This window comes from Peromyscus maniculatus, chromosome 1 (assembly GCF_049852395.1).
Source record: "Peromyscus maniculatus bairdii isolate BWxNUB_F1_BW_parent chromosome 1, HU_Pman_BW_mat_3.1, whole genome shotgun sequence".
Lineage (NCBI taxonomy): Eukaryota > Metazoa > Chordata > Mammalia > Rodentia > Cricetidae > Peromyscus > Peromyscus maniculatus.
Window position 1 is genome coordinate 193,483,504 of NC_134852.1, and position 14,976 is coordinate 193,498,479.

The 14,976-nt window shown below is 43.5% G+C and overlaps 1 protein-coding gene across 1 annotated transcript in view; it reads right to left on the reverse strand.

Annotated features, from left to right (window-relative positions):
* Positions 1–11,642, reverse strand: part of Tm9sf3 (transmembrane 9 superfamily member 3) — a 52,100-nt gene extending 40,458 nt beyond the window's left edge. Inside the window, exons 1-2 of the mRNA XM_076563090.1 lie at positions 11,505–11,642; positions 1,331–1,526 (exon numbers count right to left, since the gene is read on the reverse strand). Of these exons, the coding sequence (XP_076419205.1) occupies positions 1,331–1,526; positions 11,505–11,600 (292 nt within the window). The 5' untranslated portion in view covers positions 11,601–11,642. The remainder of the gene's footprint in view (positions 1–1,330; positions 1,527–11,504) is intronic.
* Between the last annotated feature and the right edge of the window lie 3,334 nt (positions 11,643–14,976).

Sequence of the window (14,976 nt, forward strand, 5' to 3'; positions counted from 1 at the left end):
AACAGCCTCTAACTATTTATCTCCATCTCAGACTCAAGGAAGTAGAAGAAGAAAGGAAGGTTAAAGACTTCTGAAGAAATATTTCTTCAGATAAGTAAAGCATAAGGGCTTCAAATCTGATGAAATCACTGCACCAAAGCAGGATTTGTGGGTTTCCTCTCTCTCGCTGGCTCCTCTCTATTAAATGAGACATGTCTCCTGAATATGGAAATGGAGACACTAGGTAGATAAATATAGTATTGAGATTCTCAAAGATCACATGTTCCAGTTTAGTTCCTTCATGTTTGTGATTAAATATTTCAATTATCTTATTAAATTAAAACATATGCCTCAGGGTATGTTTCTAACACTCATAAAATTATAGGCCACACCACTGTGGTTTAAATTTACAATTCAATTTTATAATTAAGTCCCAAGGGACATTATGGGGAAGGTATAAAATGTGCACCCATTTTCAAAACAGTAACAAAAAAATCTGATAACATAATTTAACAAATCAAAGTAACATTTCCTTCATATCTTATTTCATAGCCTACTCCCAATCTCTAAAAATATCAGAAGGCAGTTCCTATTCATATTATACACCCATGGACTCATTGAAGTCAAAACTGGAGCAAATAGTTTTACTAGTTGATACAGCAAAAGAAATGAAGCTAAAAACAAAGCTCCCGAGAACAATGCCCATGTTCTATTAAAAATCAAGACCCTTGATTAAAGATTCTGCAGAACGCCAACTTCCTAGAGATGATTTAGCCATAGTACTGCCTATGCCTGGGCACGGAACCAGTGCCTGTGCAGGGAACCAGTGCCTGTGCAGGGAACCAGTGCCTGGGCAGAGAACCAGTGTCTGGGCAGAGCAGTGTCTGTGCAGGGAACCAGTGCCTAGGCACGAATACTCGAACAAATTTCACAGAAGAACACACTAAGATTAAACACACCGTCTCACAGATGGCTCCAATAGGCTTCCCCTTAAGTTTAACAGTGTCTGACCTAACTCTTAAATATTCCATAGGTGCGAAGAGGATGAATTACACTCTGAGTATATTGTACAAGCTAAATCTGTGGTTTTACACAAACTTCTCAGGAACCGCGTATCCCTTTAGAGACCCACACCTCCAAAAATTACTTTACTATGAATTTTATGAGGCCTTCCCTGGCCATATATGTATCTAATAACTGAAGATTTACCAGAAAAATACTTTTTAGAAAGACCTATGTTAGAGAAACATTCTGTTAACAATTTACTTGGCTAAACATCCTATAATGTATAACCCCATACAATGAAACTACCTGGCTCCAATGTCAGCAAGGACTATTAATGTTGACCTACCTTTAAATTTAATATCCAGGCCACTAAATTCTAATTCAACTCCTTGAAGTGCTTCTCCCAAAGTTTCATGGTAATGACTGATACTTTTTTTTGACCCTACACAGAATGGAAGTGAAAAGTATTTATATGTTTCTTGGCGATTGTGGTAGGGTCCAACAGTATTCATCCATAAAACAACTTCTTCTTTATCTTGATACTGTAACAAGAAAAACAAGACATGTGCTTTTAAAATATCTAATTCAATTAATATATTGTCTACATTCATGCTAAAAAGGTGAAACAGTAGAAACTTAATCTGAGTACCAATGCCCACACTTTCAAAATCAAGCTTCGTGACTCTTAAAATTTTGTCCTGACTGTGGTTTCAGGATCCATTTTCTCCCAACTTTGTTTTACAAAAGACAATATTTTTAAAAAGTCCAATGGCTCATAAGAGTAGGTAATAGTAAGCCCCAAACCAACAAAATTTGACAGGGAAACCTGCACAAGGAAGGAGGAAACAAAATCAACAGCTTATCTAGACCCTCATGTTAATCATTAGATTCCCTCCCCCCACAAACTAACGTCAGCACAAATAAATACAACTTTCCTTCTCTCAGTCTTTCTCACAGATACTGGTCAAAGTACTAGACCAGAGACAAATAACTAAAAAGAGAAAAGCAACACTGTGAAACCAACACGGGAACATTCAAAGCCAATCCCACCTGTCAAGAAAAACTCACGGTACATGTGTATTTCTTTGAATAATTATACCTCTAACTATCAGTGAATATTACATGTCACCGCACATAGGCCCAGGACAGCCACCTTCAACTCTTTATGGCCCAGCAGTAAGATCTGCCAAAGATTTCTTAAAATCTCTATGAATTTAAAATGTATAGCAATATTAACTAGACACTGTCAGATTTCTTTTTTAAAATATTTATTTTTAAATTTTGTGTGTGTGTGTGTGTGTGTGTGTGTGTGTGTGTGTGTGTGTGTGCGTGTGTGTGTGTGTAGGTACAAGGAGTTGTGAACCGCCCTATACAGGTGCTAGGAACCAAACTCTGGTCATCTACAAGATCAGTAAGTGCTCAGGTATTGAAAGTTAACTAACAGTATTAACAGTTGATCCAATGGAATAGTATTTATAAAGTGCCTAGCATGTGCCAACAATTGTGTTGGTCACTGAGGGTCCTGTTTTCAACAGAATGTGTTCCCCACCCTATTAATTTCTTAAAGGGAAAAAAATCATCTAAGAGGAAGCTATCCAACTAGCAACTACAGGAATTTCTATTTCCAGTTCTCCCACAGAAAATTGATCAATAAACACTTTCAACAAAAACCTATCCTTTTTTTCTTTTTTGGTTTTTTGAGACATGGTTTCTCTGTGTATCCCTGACTGTCCTGGAACTAGCTCTGTAGACCAAGCTGGCCTCGAACGCAGAGATCTGCCTGGCTCTGCCTCCCAAGTGCTGGGATTAAAGGCATGCGCCACCACCGCCCAAAATCTATCATGTTTACAATCAAATTCACCCTACTCAAATCTACCAGTTTCAAAACTGTTTTCCTAATGATACTACAATTCTCTAGACATGGAGATTCAAACCCAAGGGTCTTTGTCTTCTAAAGAACCTCAAACCACTAGCTTATCTACTCTTACCCCCCAAATTGGCTTCTTCCTTTTCTGCTCATAACACAACCACCCTAAAACATACTAAATGCCTGATTTTCATACAAGACATCATTCAGGTCACCAAAGAAACAAAAACTATCTTACTGTTCATATACACAGGCAGCATATAGCAAGCCCTAAGTTAGATATTAAGACATAAGAACAATAAAAAGATCCTTCTTGCCTGGCAGAGTGGCATATGCCAGGCATGGTGACACATTAATCCCAGTATTTGGGAGACAGAGACAGGAAGTTCTGAGTTCAAGGCCAGCCTGGTCTATGCAGTGCACTCCAGACCAGCCAGAGTTAAATAGTCATATCATGTCTCAAAAATAAAGATTACTTTTCTTTCCTTCAAGTTCCCAATCCACACAGAACCATACAAGTAAATGATTAACAATGGCGGAAAGGTTATGATTACAGAGAGCTATTGTAGCAACAATAAAGGAACAATTAATTCCACTTTAGCAGAGAAAAGTCAGAGTGAATAGTAATACAGAAAACCATATACTGCTTCAAGTAAGTTCAGAGGACTACTACAGCTAATCTCCACTTGTGAAGTAAAGAATCATGGGTCTGAGTGCAAATGTATCCACAGACCTCCATCGATAACTATTGCTTTTATTCGGGGGCATGATCGACAAGTCTGTATGTAGGTCATTGTTCTCCCATAATGCACAACCACAGAGCACTAATCAAAGTACTTCTTTCTACTTACACATCCTCAGAATTCTCCAAACTGAGATCTACAACAACCACTTCTCTCTGATCAGAGTTCCAAGAATTCAAACCTACTTACTAAGTCGAAATGTTACAATGTACAAAAGTATTTAATACCACTGGTGAACACTGAAGAAATGGTGACATGTTAAGGTCACTGGAGACTTAGTCTCAAGTATGCACTGACTATAACAGTATACATCAGAGAAAAAAGAAAGGAGAGGGAGCAACACTTGAGAATGGAATATCATATAGAAGTGCCCACTAATGAGAACCTGGCCATGAATTCTGTCAAGTCTGTACAAGAAAATACCTTTGAGATAAACCTCACAATATATGTATTGTTTAGAAATTTAAAAGAAAAAATCTGAACATAATTATTTCTTTAAAGTAAGCCATTCATTTATTTTATACACACTGATACAGTTCAAGGGTTACCATGTAGATTAAACCCACATTCTGAAATAAAGTTAGTCATCTGGGACATCTGTGAAGCTTTGACAGACTGGTAGAGTTATGTGCTACATGAGCCAAGAACTACAACAAAAATGTGCACATTCTCTGGTCTAAGATGTTCTCTAGGACTAAGGTAGCGGCCAGAAACACAAAGTTGCAGGTGAACTGCAAGAACTGTAACAACGACCTGCCCCATTCTGCAGTCTCGACTCTCTGGGAACAGGGCTCAAGCAGTGATCAGGCGCACGCTGGAGTCGCCGGAGAGCACTAAGGCACAAACAATGCCTCGCTGCTTTTACAGGGCTCCTTTATGCACTCAGATACAATGAACTTAAAATGTTTATTACTTCATCCTAGACTTTATTCCACTCTGAAAATAAAAGCTCCCGAGCAAGGTCAAGAATTCATTCTCACTGAGCATGGTGGCACATCCTAATCGTATGCTCAGGAAGTTGTAGCAGGAGGATTATGAGTTTGAAGCCAGTCTAGGCTACATAGTGAGAGTTTTATCTTAAGAGAAAAAACATGTTTAAAGATATCTTGAAGCTCAAAGAACCAAAAGGAAGATTCAAAGAACCGTGTAAGGAGATGGGAAAGCTTTTTCTCCCCTCAAGCTGCAGACAAATTCTCTGAGCTCCTGAGGTCTGGAAGAAGGCTTTTCCTTCACTAATCTACCTCTTAGAAACTAGCTGCAGTAAAGGTGGGTCTAATTCCCTCCCAAAACACCCCAACAAGTCCTAGCAAACACTTAAAATACTTAGCTTAGAAAAACTGCACTGGGCAACAGCACTTAGAAACAGGATTTCAAGTTGACCTGAAAAACGTATCTGGGGAAAGGACTGTCGAGGAAGCAGAGCAGGTCCCTAGCATGACAGAAATTCCTTCCATCCGAAGCCTCTGGGGAAGCGGCCGGAGGAAAGGAGAATGCAGCTTCTTGCATTCTTCACCTGTCACTCCCCAGCCCTCAGAAGACTCTCCCTGGAACACTGCTTCCGCACTGTCCACTCCAGTGGAAAGTTTAGCCCTGTCCTCCTCTCCTCTTGTACCTCACCTTTTCTCTTCTGTCTCTCCCTGCAATCCACCATGCCCATCTTTTCTCCAGGGAGTCAAATTCCACTTGCCCTTCAGAAGTGCTGACCACTCCTTTCTCAACTCCTCAGGTATGGTCTTAACCGACCACCCCTAGCACAGCATGACCTTATCAGCTTCGGTGATAGCACCACACTAGCTGCCATTTTATAACCACATACCAGCAGCCAGGCATAGTCCTAAAGTCTTTGTGCCAACATGATCTCTTCTCAAAATTCTGTAAGATAGGCCATATTATGCCTGTTTTAAAGATTCAAAACAAAAACAAGAGCGATGTTAAATAGCCAGAAATGGTAGACAACACCAGTAAATCCCAGCCTTTGGAAGAATGAGGTAGAGGCAAAGGAAGTCTGATGCCACATCAGGCTCCATAGCAAATTCTAGGTCAGCCTTGGTTACCCAGCAAGACCTTGTCTCCTAAATAAATTGTTCAAGCTTATATAATTATTAGTACCAAGTTTACAACTTAGCACTATACCTTTGTTGACTTCTAGATAGTTTTATTAACCAAAAAGAAAAAATGAATTTTAAAAAAGCGCAGCCGTACAGAGCAACCCAAGTGCGCAGCCCTCAGCACCAACCTTTTCACGGGAGACTTGAATCTGCCCTAAGGGAACACTTCAGATACCACTTGCACTCTGACCTCTAAGGTCAAGGCCTTCTCAAGTATAGTGCTGGGCCCCATTTATTCTGTTTATGTTTGAGGTGAGGACCCCAAAACTTTATTCCCTGACAGAGGTCATCAATTTTTCCCTCAAGAGGAAGACTGAAAAAAGCCGTTGCTGACCTCTTTCTAAAACCAGAATAAGGAAATCAGAAATTATGCTGCCCACTAAGGATCAGGAGCTCAGGATAAGGCCTCCAATGCTACCTTTCATTTTACAGAAAAGGAACACATTGACTTCAAAGTGCTTTTACCAGAGAAAGCAAAATCCGTTTCTGCAAGTATTTCAGAAATTAGTTTCAAAAGCCTTTCAATTATTTAAAACCACACATAAAGATGTTAATAGAAATAAATTAGAAGTGAGGTTTTGATTCATAGGTCGAGATAACCATTCTTTCTTAAAATAGCTTTGTACCTAAAGTTTCAGTCTATCATTAAGTACAGCCCAAAACAGGCTCAAGTACGGCATTTCCTACAAGTCAAATCTGCACCAGCACATTCACAAACTCACTTACAGGACATACCATATTCTCAAGATAAACCTTCAAATCCGTCTCTAACGTTCCTATACTTCTAACAGAGACTAAGACAAAGGCTGGTCTGCCAAGCAAACAAATCCTACTTCAAGGGCCACAGAGCTGATTCAGGAGTTAGGAGCACTTGCTGCTCTTGGAGAAGCTTCAGGTTCAGCTCTCAGCACCCATACGGCAGCTCACAAACAGCTGTAGCTCCTGTTCTAGGGGGAATCTAAGGCCCTCTTCTGGTCTTCATGGGCACTGCAGGCACATGGTACCTTTAGACAAGCCAAACATGCACACACAGAAAATAAGTCTTTCTTAAAACCGTTTTCCAAATCAGTGGTACAATATAAAATGTTTCTGGCAGAGGGAAAGTAAGCCATCCTAGACACAAGTGGGGTCCTCCCCACATCACAAGTCCTGAAACTACAATTACAAAGGACTACAAAGAAATGGGGTCCCAAGAGGGAACCTAAAGATGTACGCCTAAGATTATGACCCTACATGAGGAATGGTCTGGTTTTGTTCTCTGTGCTTTAAGCAAGCGTCATGCTTCCAGCACTATCTTTGTCCCTAAGGGTTACTTACTCACTCAAGTAACACAATAGACACTAGCTAAGTACTCCCAGGACTAAGCACAGTGCCATAGTATATGTGTAGCAGGTGTGAAGGAAGGGGAGGAACACAAACGACAGGACACAACTTTGTGATCATGTTGAGAAACAGAACCCATAAAAATCCCAAGTGCTTTTCACCCACTGAGCGATCCTTACTCCCTTCACTTAGAGACCTTTAAAGGGGGGGGGTCTCATTATGTAGTCCTGGCTGGCCTGGAACTCACAGAGGTCTACCTGCCTGTCTCCCAGTGCTAAGATTAAAGGTGTGTACCACTATGTCTGGCTTTAAAGAGACCTTTTGATGACCCTACAATCATGTAATAAGAGACTGTGTTCAGTGAGTGGAAGTATTCTTTAGTTTTAATTTCAAACAGTATGTCCTATAATCTACAGTTCAACTTTTAAAAACTAAAAGTAGCACATTCTCCACAAGTTGACAGCACATTCTCTTCTCATTATTTTTCTAAGAATATCAGAAGAACTTTGGATAAATCAGCCCATAAAGGATACTGGGGGAGAGGGGCTCAGTGGGTAGGTAGAGGTACTTGCTGTTAAGCCTGACAGCCTGAATGTCAGTTCCAAGTCTACGTGGTAGAAGAATCATCTCCCCCAAGCTGTCCCGACCTCCACATGCCCACTGTGGCGCATGCACTCTCACCAGCCCAAACCACAGAAAAAAATTAACAAGTAGATGTAAAAACTTTAAAAAAAAAGAAAAAAAAAACCCTAAATACTAATATGGATCAAATGGCAAGCTAAATCCTAGTTAAGTAGTAGGTACAGAAAAGGGGGAAGAAAGGAAGACTCTGGGGGATAGTACGTAGTCATTCCTTCTTAGAACCAGCTACTAATTTGGGGGACCCATTCCAAAATAAAAGCATCTAACCAGGAATAATGATGCATGCTAGTAGCCCCAGCTATTCAGAAGGCAGGAGAATCACTTGAACTCAGCCAAGAATTCCTGACCAGCTTGGCCAACACTGAGACTTCGTCCCCGAAAAAATCAGCAGCAAAGGGCTAGAGAGATGGCCAAGGAGTTAAGAGTGCTAGTTACCTTCCAGAGGACCACCGTTTGGAGCACGACCACCTGGAACTCCAGTTCCAAGGGATCCAACACCCTCCAATGGCCTCCAAGGGCAAATGCACACATGAACACACTCTGACACAGACCCATGTGCATAGATAACAAATTTTTACAAATATAAGTATTTAAAAAGCATTAAGAAAGAAATAGGTAGGACCTTTTGTTCAAAGGTAATTTCAAGATGGTGATGAGTGGGCAATGAAACAAAGAGTAGAGTCCTGCATGACTTCATGCCACCTGCCCACTGTGCCCACGAGCTGGCCGTTCCTTCTAACGCTAGCACAAACCTCAGTAACAACACAGCCCGGACCCAGGCTCTCCAAACGTTTCTTCATGCACCTGAAAGTTCTATCGAGCGTTTTACAGTCCCGTTTTAAAGAAATGAGCTGTAGAGTACATCACCTGAGTCGACTAAAGACATTAACATGGCCTAGGAAGATGGCTCAGTTGGTAAAGTCCTTCACCCACATAAGAAACCAGAGGAGGTGGTAAAACTTGCAATACCAGCACTTGGGAGGGAGAGACAGGAGGGTCCCTGGGGCTTGCTGACTAGCCAGTCCAGCCTACTGAGTGAGCTTGAGGACCAGTGAGATAACTACTTAAAAACAAAAAGGCGGAGAGCAACTGAGGATACACTTAATACTAACTAACCTCTGACCTCCACACGCATGCTCGCACACACCATACCCATATACAAAAACACAGACAATTTGTTTTCAAGAATCAAATCCCACCTCTATCTCTACTGGGTACAACCTCCTACACATGACCACCTCTCTAGTCTTCTTTCCTTATCTATTAGATAAGGATCTGCCTCCCAAGGTTCTTTATTTGGGGGTTCTGTGATTTCAAACTGGGGCCTTGCACAGCACAAGCAATATACACACACTTACTGTGAGTTAATATAGAGAGAGCACTTACAACAGGACCAAGCACATACTATTCCAAATTGTATTGGTATTACATCTGTGATGTCTTAAAAGGAAATGGTCTAAGGGGCAAGCTTTAGCTTCTGAAAGATATTCTTTAATTAATAGTTCAATCCCAGTGTTTTTTTAAACACCCACTCAGCAATCTTCCCCTGACAATTTGTCTCTTCCCAAAATATCAGTTCTCTCTTCACTAGCTACTTCTGCCTTCTTGGAATAAAAATTAAAAAAAAAAAAAATCACTTGATTAGAGAGAGCCTTATTATCCAGCCAAGGTGAAGATCTATGTTTCAAGAAATATTTACAAGAAACTTAGAAAGAGTAAAGGATCTGTTCCATGTAGACATGCAATGAATTTATGTTCACTCTCAATTGTTGTCAGGAAACCATCTCACACGTGCCATATAATCTTCACACCAAGTCCTTTTGGGACAAAAGTGCAGATCAGAGATACAGCCTTGCTTGGCATTTGTGAATCCATGTCTTTTAGGCCCAGTGGGGGGGGGGGTGGTGAAGGGTGAGGGGTGGGATACCTCCTTTTATCAAATATTTTATATGCATAAAAATTAAAACATTCCAAGTGTAGCCAGACGTGATAGTGTACATCTTTAATCCCAGCACTGGGAGGCAAAAGCAGGTGGATCTCTTGAATTCAAGGCCAGCCTGGTCTACAGAGCCAGTTCCAGGACAGCCAGGGCTACACAAATATACCGTCTCAAAAAAAGAAACATTCCATTCAGTGGTGGAGTATGTACCTACAACACACAAGGGCCTGGGTTCAATCCCAGGGAATGAATGGATGGATGAATGAATGAAGTAAATAAATGACATTCCTAGCAATATTTGATTGAATTTAGCAGTTCAGAGCACTTGTTGCTCTTGCAGAGCTCCCAGGTTTGGTTCTCAGCATTCACTGTAACTCCAGCTCTGACACCCTCTTCTGGTCTCTAAGACACTCGGCACATACGTGATGCACATACCTTTATTCGGGCAAAACTGTCACATAAAATAAAAATAAATAAACTTTAAAATGTTTATCATGGAAACTGCCACTTACATATTAAATTTGTGAATTATGCTAGTTTTTGTACACTTACAATTTATTAAGTTATAAACTACAGCCTCCCTCCTCATAGGGGTATAAAATACAAGATTTAAAAAGTAGAATATAAATCTGTATGTCTATATGGCGGAACTAATAAAAGTTCAGGATTTTACATAGGAACTGAAGTACTAAAAAATTATCAAATACTATTTAAACTACTGAACAAAACGATACTTGCTGGGTATTTAAAAGAAATCAAATCATGCTAGTCTATACATAGTCTCCTTTTACTATACACACACACACACACAAAATGTTACCAGTTCAGTGTTTCTCTGAAAAAACTTACATATACACACAATTAGATTCTGGCTAAAATAAGATGTCAGCTAATTCAGGCCATAGAACAAAGTTTTGTTAATTACAAACAAAACCTTAAAGTCTGGCCCCTGAAATGAGAATGCCCTTCCCCACCGATCAGCTACAACCGGACATTCTCCATATCTTTCAAATTTAGTAAATACACAACTTCTCAGGCAAAAAATTCTATCAATAAAAACAAAAACAAGTATTCGCCAAGCAACCTTCTAGATTTATCTAACTTTCCTTGCTTCCCGCGTCTATCATTCTGGGGGAAAAAAAAAAACAAAAAACAGAAAACCATAGCGTTACGGCTCTAGGTGAAAGTCACTCCAAGAGTCATTAAATCCAAGCTTTGATGTGGAAATACAATTAAATAAGCCGCCAGTCAACTTCAGACCCGAAGCAAAAGTGAGTGGGGGTGTGGCCTGAGGGCTGGGTGCCTTGGGCCCCTCGCTCGGTCAGAGCTGCCCCAGTTAGAGGCCGACCACCGGGACCCGACGTCCTCCGGGGACTCGCGGAGCGCGGACCAAGTTACAGGAAAGGCCTGGGACCTAGTGCGTGCAGGGTGAAGACGTGTCTACGTGTAAACCGCTCACACTCGGGTTCACGGAAGCTGTCCCCCCACCCCAGCGTTTCAATCCGGTTCCGACGGAGGAGAGAAGGGTGGGAAAAGGCCGGAGCGGGCCATGAAGTGATGGCTATTTCCTGGTTGGCAAGCGCCTGGCGAGCACGGTGCATCCATTTTCCGCCGTGCTGTGTCCCACAGCGTCCGGTCTCCCGGCTCCAGAGCCCGCTACTGGGCGACCCCCGGGCCCCAGCCCCGAGAGGCGGAGCCGAGGAGCAAGGCCCAGGCAGCCGGGAGTGCTCGCAAATGCTTCCTCCCAGCTCCCGCGGATCCGGCCCCGCCATGCCCGACCGGAAGGAGCGCTCGGGCGGCCGCGGGGCTGCACCGGGCCTCCAGGCCGCACCGGGCCTGGCGGGGGCGGCAAGCGGGGGAGCGGGCCGGGGGCGACCGCGCGGCTCGCTTCGCCTCACCGTGTGTTCGTGCTCGTCAGACCGAGCCCGGGGCAGCAGCAGCAGCAACAACGCGGCGGCCGCCGCCACGCCAGGAGCGCCCGGCAGCGGCCTCATCCTCCGCGCTCCCACAGGCCGGGCGCCGGCCCACCGACTCCCTCCTCCTCCGCCGCCGCCGATTCACATCCACCGGGCGCGGACAGACGCACGGGGCCCGGGCCCAGCCGCTGCCTCCGCCGCCGTCACCGCCCGCTCCGCGCCGCCCCCGCCCCCCGGCCTCCGAGCCTCTTCCTCTGACTCAGCCACGTCATCCGGCCACCCCGGCACACGCCGGAAGTCCTCCCGACGCGGGGCCGCAACCGCCGCCGGCGCGCGCAGGCCGTGGGGCTGAAGGGTTCCGGAACCGGTGTGCCGCCGATCGCTCTGCTTCAGCCTCGGCCTGAGCCCTCGCGCTGTCAAGCCGAAGCCTCCGGGGCCGGAACCTTGGCTTCCTAGCTTGCCGGGACTGCGAAGTGGGGCGGGGCGGGTCATCTCACCGAGGGCCCCCGAGGCTCAACGCGAACCCCCCTTTCCATTTAGCCCAGAGAAGGAGCTCCCAAGCTTCTTTATGGAAGATGATCATTAAACTTGTCCAGGGTGTGTTGGGTGTTTTAACATCACCGAGTGCTGATGGAACTTATGTTCAATCAAGAGATGTGGGCTGAGTTGACGTTCTTGTTCGTTTGTTGGCCTACGTATTGTTTTTCTCCCATCATCCTCAGTCATAAATGTGTCCTGGAATGGAAGCGCCTCAGAGCACCAATCACTTACTTGTTGTTATTTTCTGTAGCTAAACCGGTAGTAAGGAGCTGGGTTTGGTATCTCACTCTTGTAACCTCAGCACTCAGGAAGCTGGATGGATTGTTGCATAGTCAGTGATTGCTTGGGTTACAGTGTGAGACAAAACAAGAAAACAAAACAAAATAAAACAAGTCAAGCAGGTCATGGTGGTTCAGGCCTGTGATCCCAGCACTTGAGGGACAGAGGCAGAATTGATGAAAAACTAGAACCAACCTTGTCTACAGACCCAGCCCAGACCATCCAGGCTACATAGCAAGGCTCCCATCTCAAACCAAAACTTATCAAGGACTCAGGAAAACCTGTCAAATGAACAGAACCGTCCTCTAAATGTGGGACTTTGGAGGGAGATTGTCTCACCCATCAGTACTGGGTAGAGCCTAGCATTTGGTCATGTAATATCTCAACAGCCAATATTCCATACCACCATACTGTGCAGAAGTCTAAACAAGATCTCACTAACAATCTTCCTTCCCTGTTCATTCCCACAGAGTGCCAGAGTAATTGCCTACAAAGAAATCAGATTACATGACTTTGTCCAAAACTCACCCTGAATAGTGAATAAGTAAGTCATGGAATCATCACTGAGGATTTCATCTGCCAGGCACGACTTGATACTCAGACAGACCCCATGCAACAGGGACCTTCAGTGTGTCAACATTACAGAAAAGTAACTGGAGTTCCGGTTGGGTGACCTGCTGCAGGACCAGAGCCAGCTGGCTTCTTTAGTTTTTCATTTGTTTGTTTATTTGTTTAACTGCTCATGTACTACCAAGCAAACAGCCTTTCAAAGGTAGATCAGATGTGCCCTCATTGGCATGAAATGATAACCAAGAAGTAATTAGAAAGAGAAATAGCTTGCTTCCATTTTAAATGATAACATACTACTTTACCTGTAGAAAACATTTTTTTTTTTTTTTTTTGGATTTTTTGTTTTTGGTTTGTCTGTTTTTGGTTTTGGGGTTTTTGTTGTTGTTTTTGTTTTTGTTTTTGTTTTTTGGGTTTTTTTTTTTTGGTTTTTTGAGACAGGGTTTCTCTGTGTATAGCCCTGGCTGTCCTCCAAGTGCTGGGATTAAAGGCACATCCCACCACGGTACTGACTAGAAAATAATCTTTTTAAAAAAATATTTATTTATTCTTATTTTATGTGGTGTCTTGCATGTATGTCTGTGTGAGAGTGTCAGATCTCCTGGAACTGGAGTTACAGAGAGTTGTGAACTGCCATGTGGTTGCTGGGAATAGAACCCAGGTCCTCTTGCTCTTAACCATTAAGCCATCTCTCCAGCCCCAGAAAACAATCTTAAATTGTTAAAACTCAAACCATTACCAGAGTAATCCTCTTTGAAATTTGTATACATGTTTGGAAGTTTGTGTGTGTGTGTGTGTGTGTGTGTGTGTGTGTGTGTGTGTGTGTGTTGAGGCCAGATATTGACATGGATGTCTTCCTCAATCACTGTTCACATATTTTTGAGACAACATCCGTCACTGAGCCTGAAGCTCACATGTTCTGCTAGACTGGTTGGCCAGCAAGTCCCAGGAATCCTTCTGTCTCCACTTCCCAGATCCAACTTTTTATGTGGGTTCTTGGGGTCTGAACCCAAATCCTCAGACAAGCAGTTTACCAACTGAGTCACATCTCAGCCCTGTTGGGATGTTTCTTCTAATAAGTGGGCACCACATCTGTAATGAGAAGGGAGAGTAATGCCCTTGCTGAGGGGTACAGTCAACTTCCTTAGACTGTGACTGTCTTAGTCACTGTTCTGTTGCTGTGAAGAGACACCGTGGCCAAAGCAACCCTTATAAAAGAGCATTAACTAGGGGCTGGGAGGCTGGCTCACAGTTTCAGAGGGTCAGTCCATTATCATCACGGCTGGGGACATAGCAGCAAGCATGGTACTGAAACTGGAGCTGGGAGCCACATCTTGACCTCCAAGCAGACAGAGTGAGACTAGGTCTGGCATGGACTTTTGAAGCCTCAAAGCCCCACCCCCAGAGACACGCTTCCTCCTAAAAGGCCACACCTCCTAGTCTTTGTAATCCTTTCAAACAGTTCCACTCCCTGGAATGTGTGAGCCTATGGGGGCCATTCTCATTCAGACCTTCGTAATGACTATGCACTGCACAATCACACCTGACTTTATTGTGCAAGTTAGTTTTTTGTCCACTTGACACAAACTAGAAACTCTTGGAAAGAGGAACCCTCAATTAAGGAATTGCCTCCTTGAGATTGGCCTGTGGGTGTGTCTGTGGGACATTTTTTCTGATTCCTGATTGATGTGGGAGGACCAAGCCCATAGAGAAAGTGCTCCCCCTGGGCAGGTGGTCCTGGGATGTGTGAAAAAGCAGGCTGAAGAAGCAATGGGGAGCAAGCCAGCACTTGCCTCCAAGGTTCCTGCTTGAGCTCTTGCCCTGACTGCCATCAATGACGGACTGAGACTTGGAAATGTAAGCCAAATAAACTCTTTCCTCCCCCAAGATGGTCATGGTGTTTAACACAGCAGCAGAAAGCAAACTAGAACATTTACCTGTCACTAATATCTGTCTTCTGCCTTCGCTTAAATATACATCATGTTCCTTACGCCCCTGTAACCTATACAGTGCTGGGAATGGACCCCAGAACCATCTATGTGCTAGGCAAGCACCTTGCCACATAGCT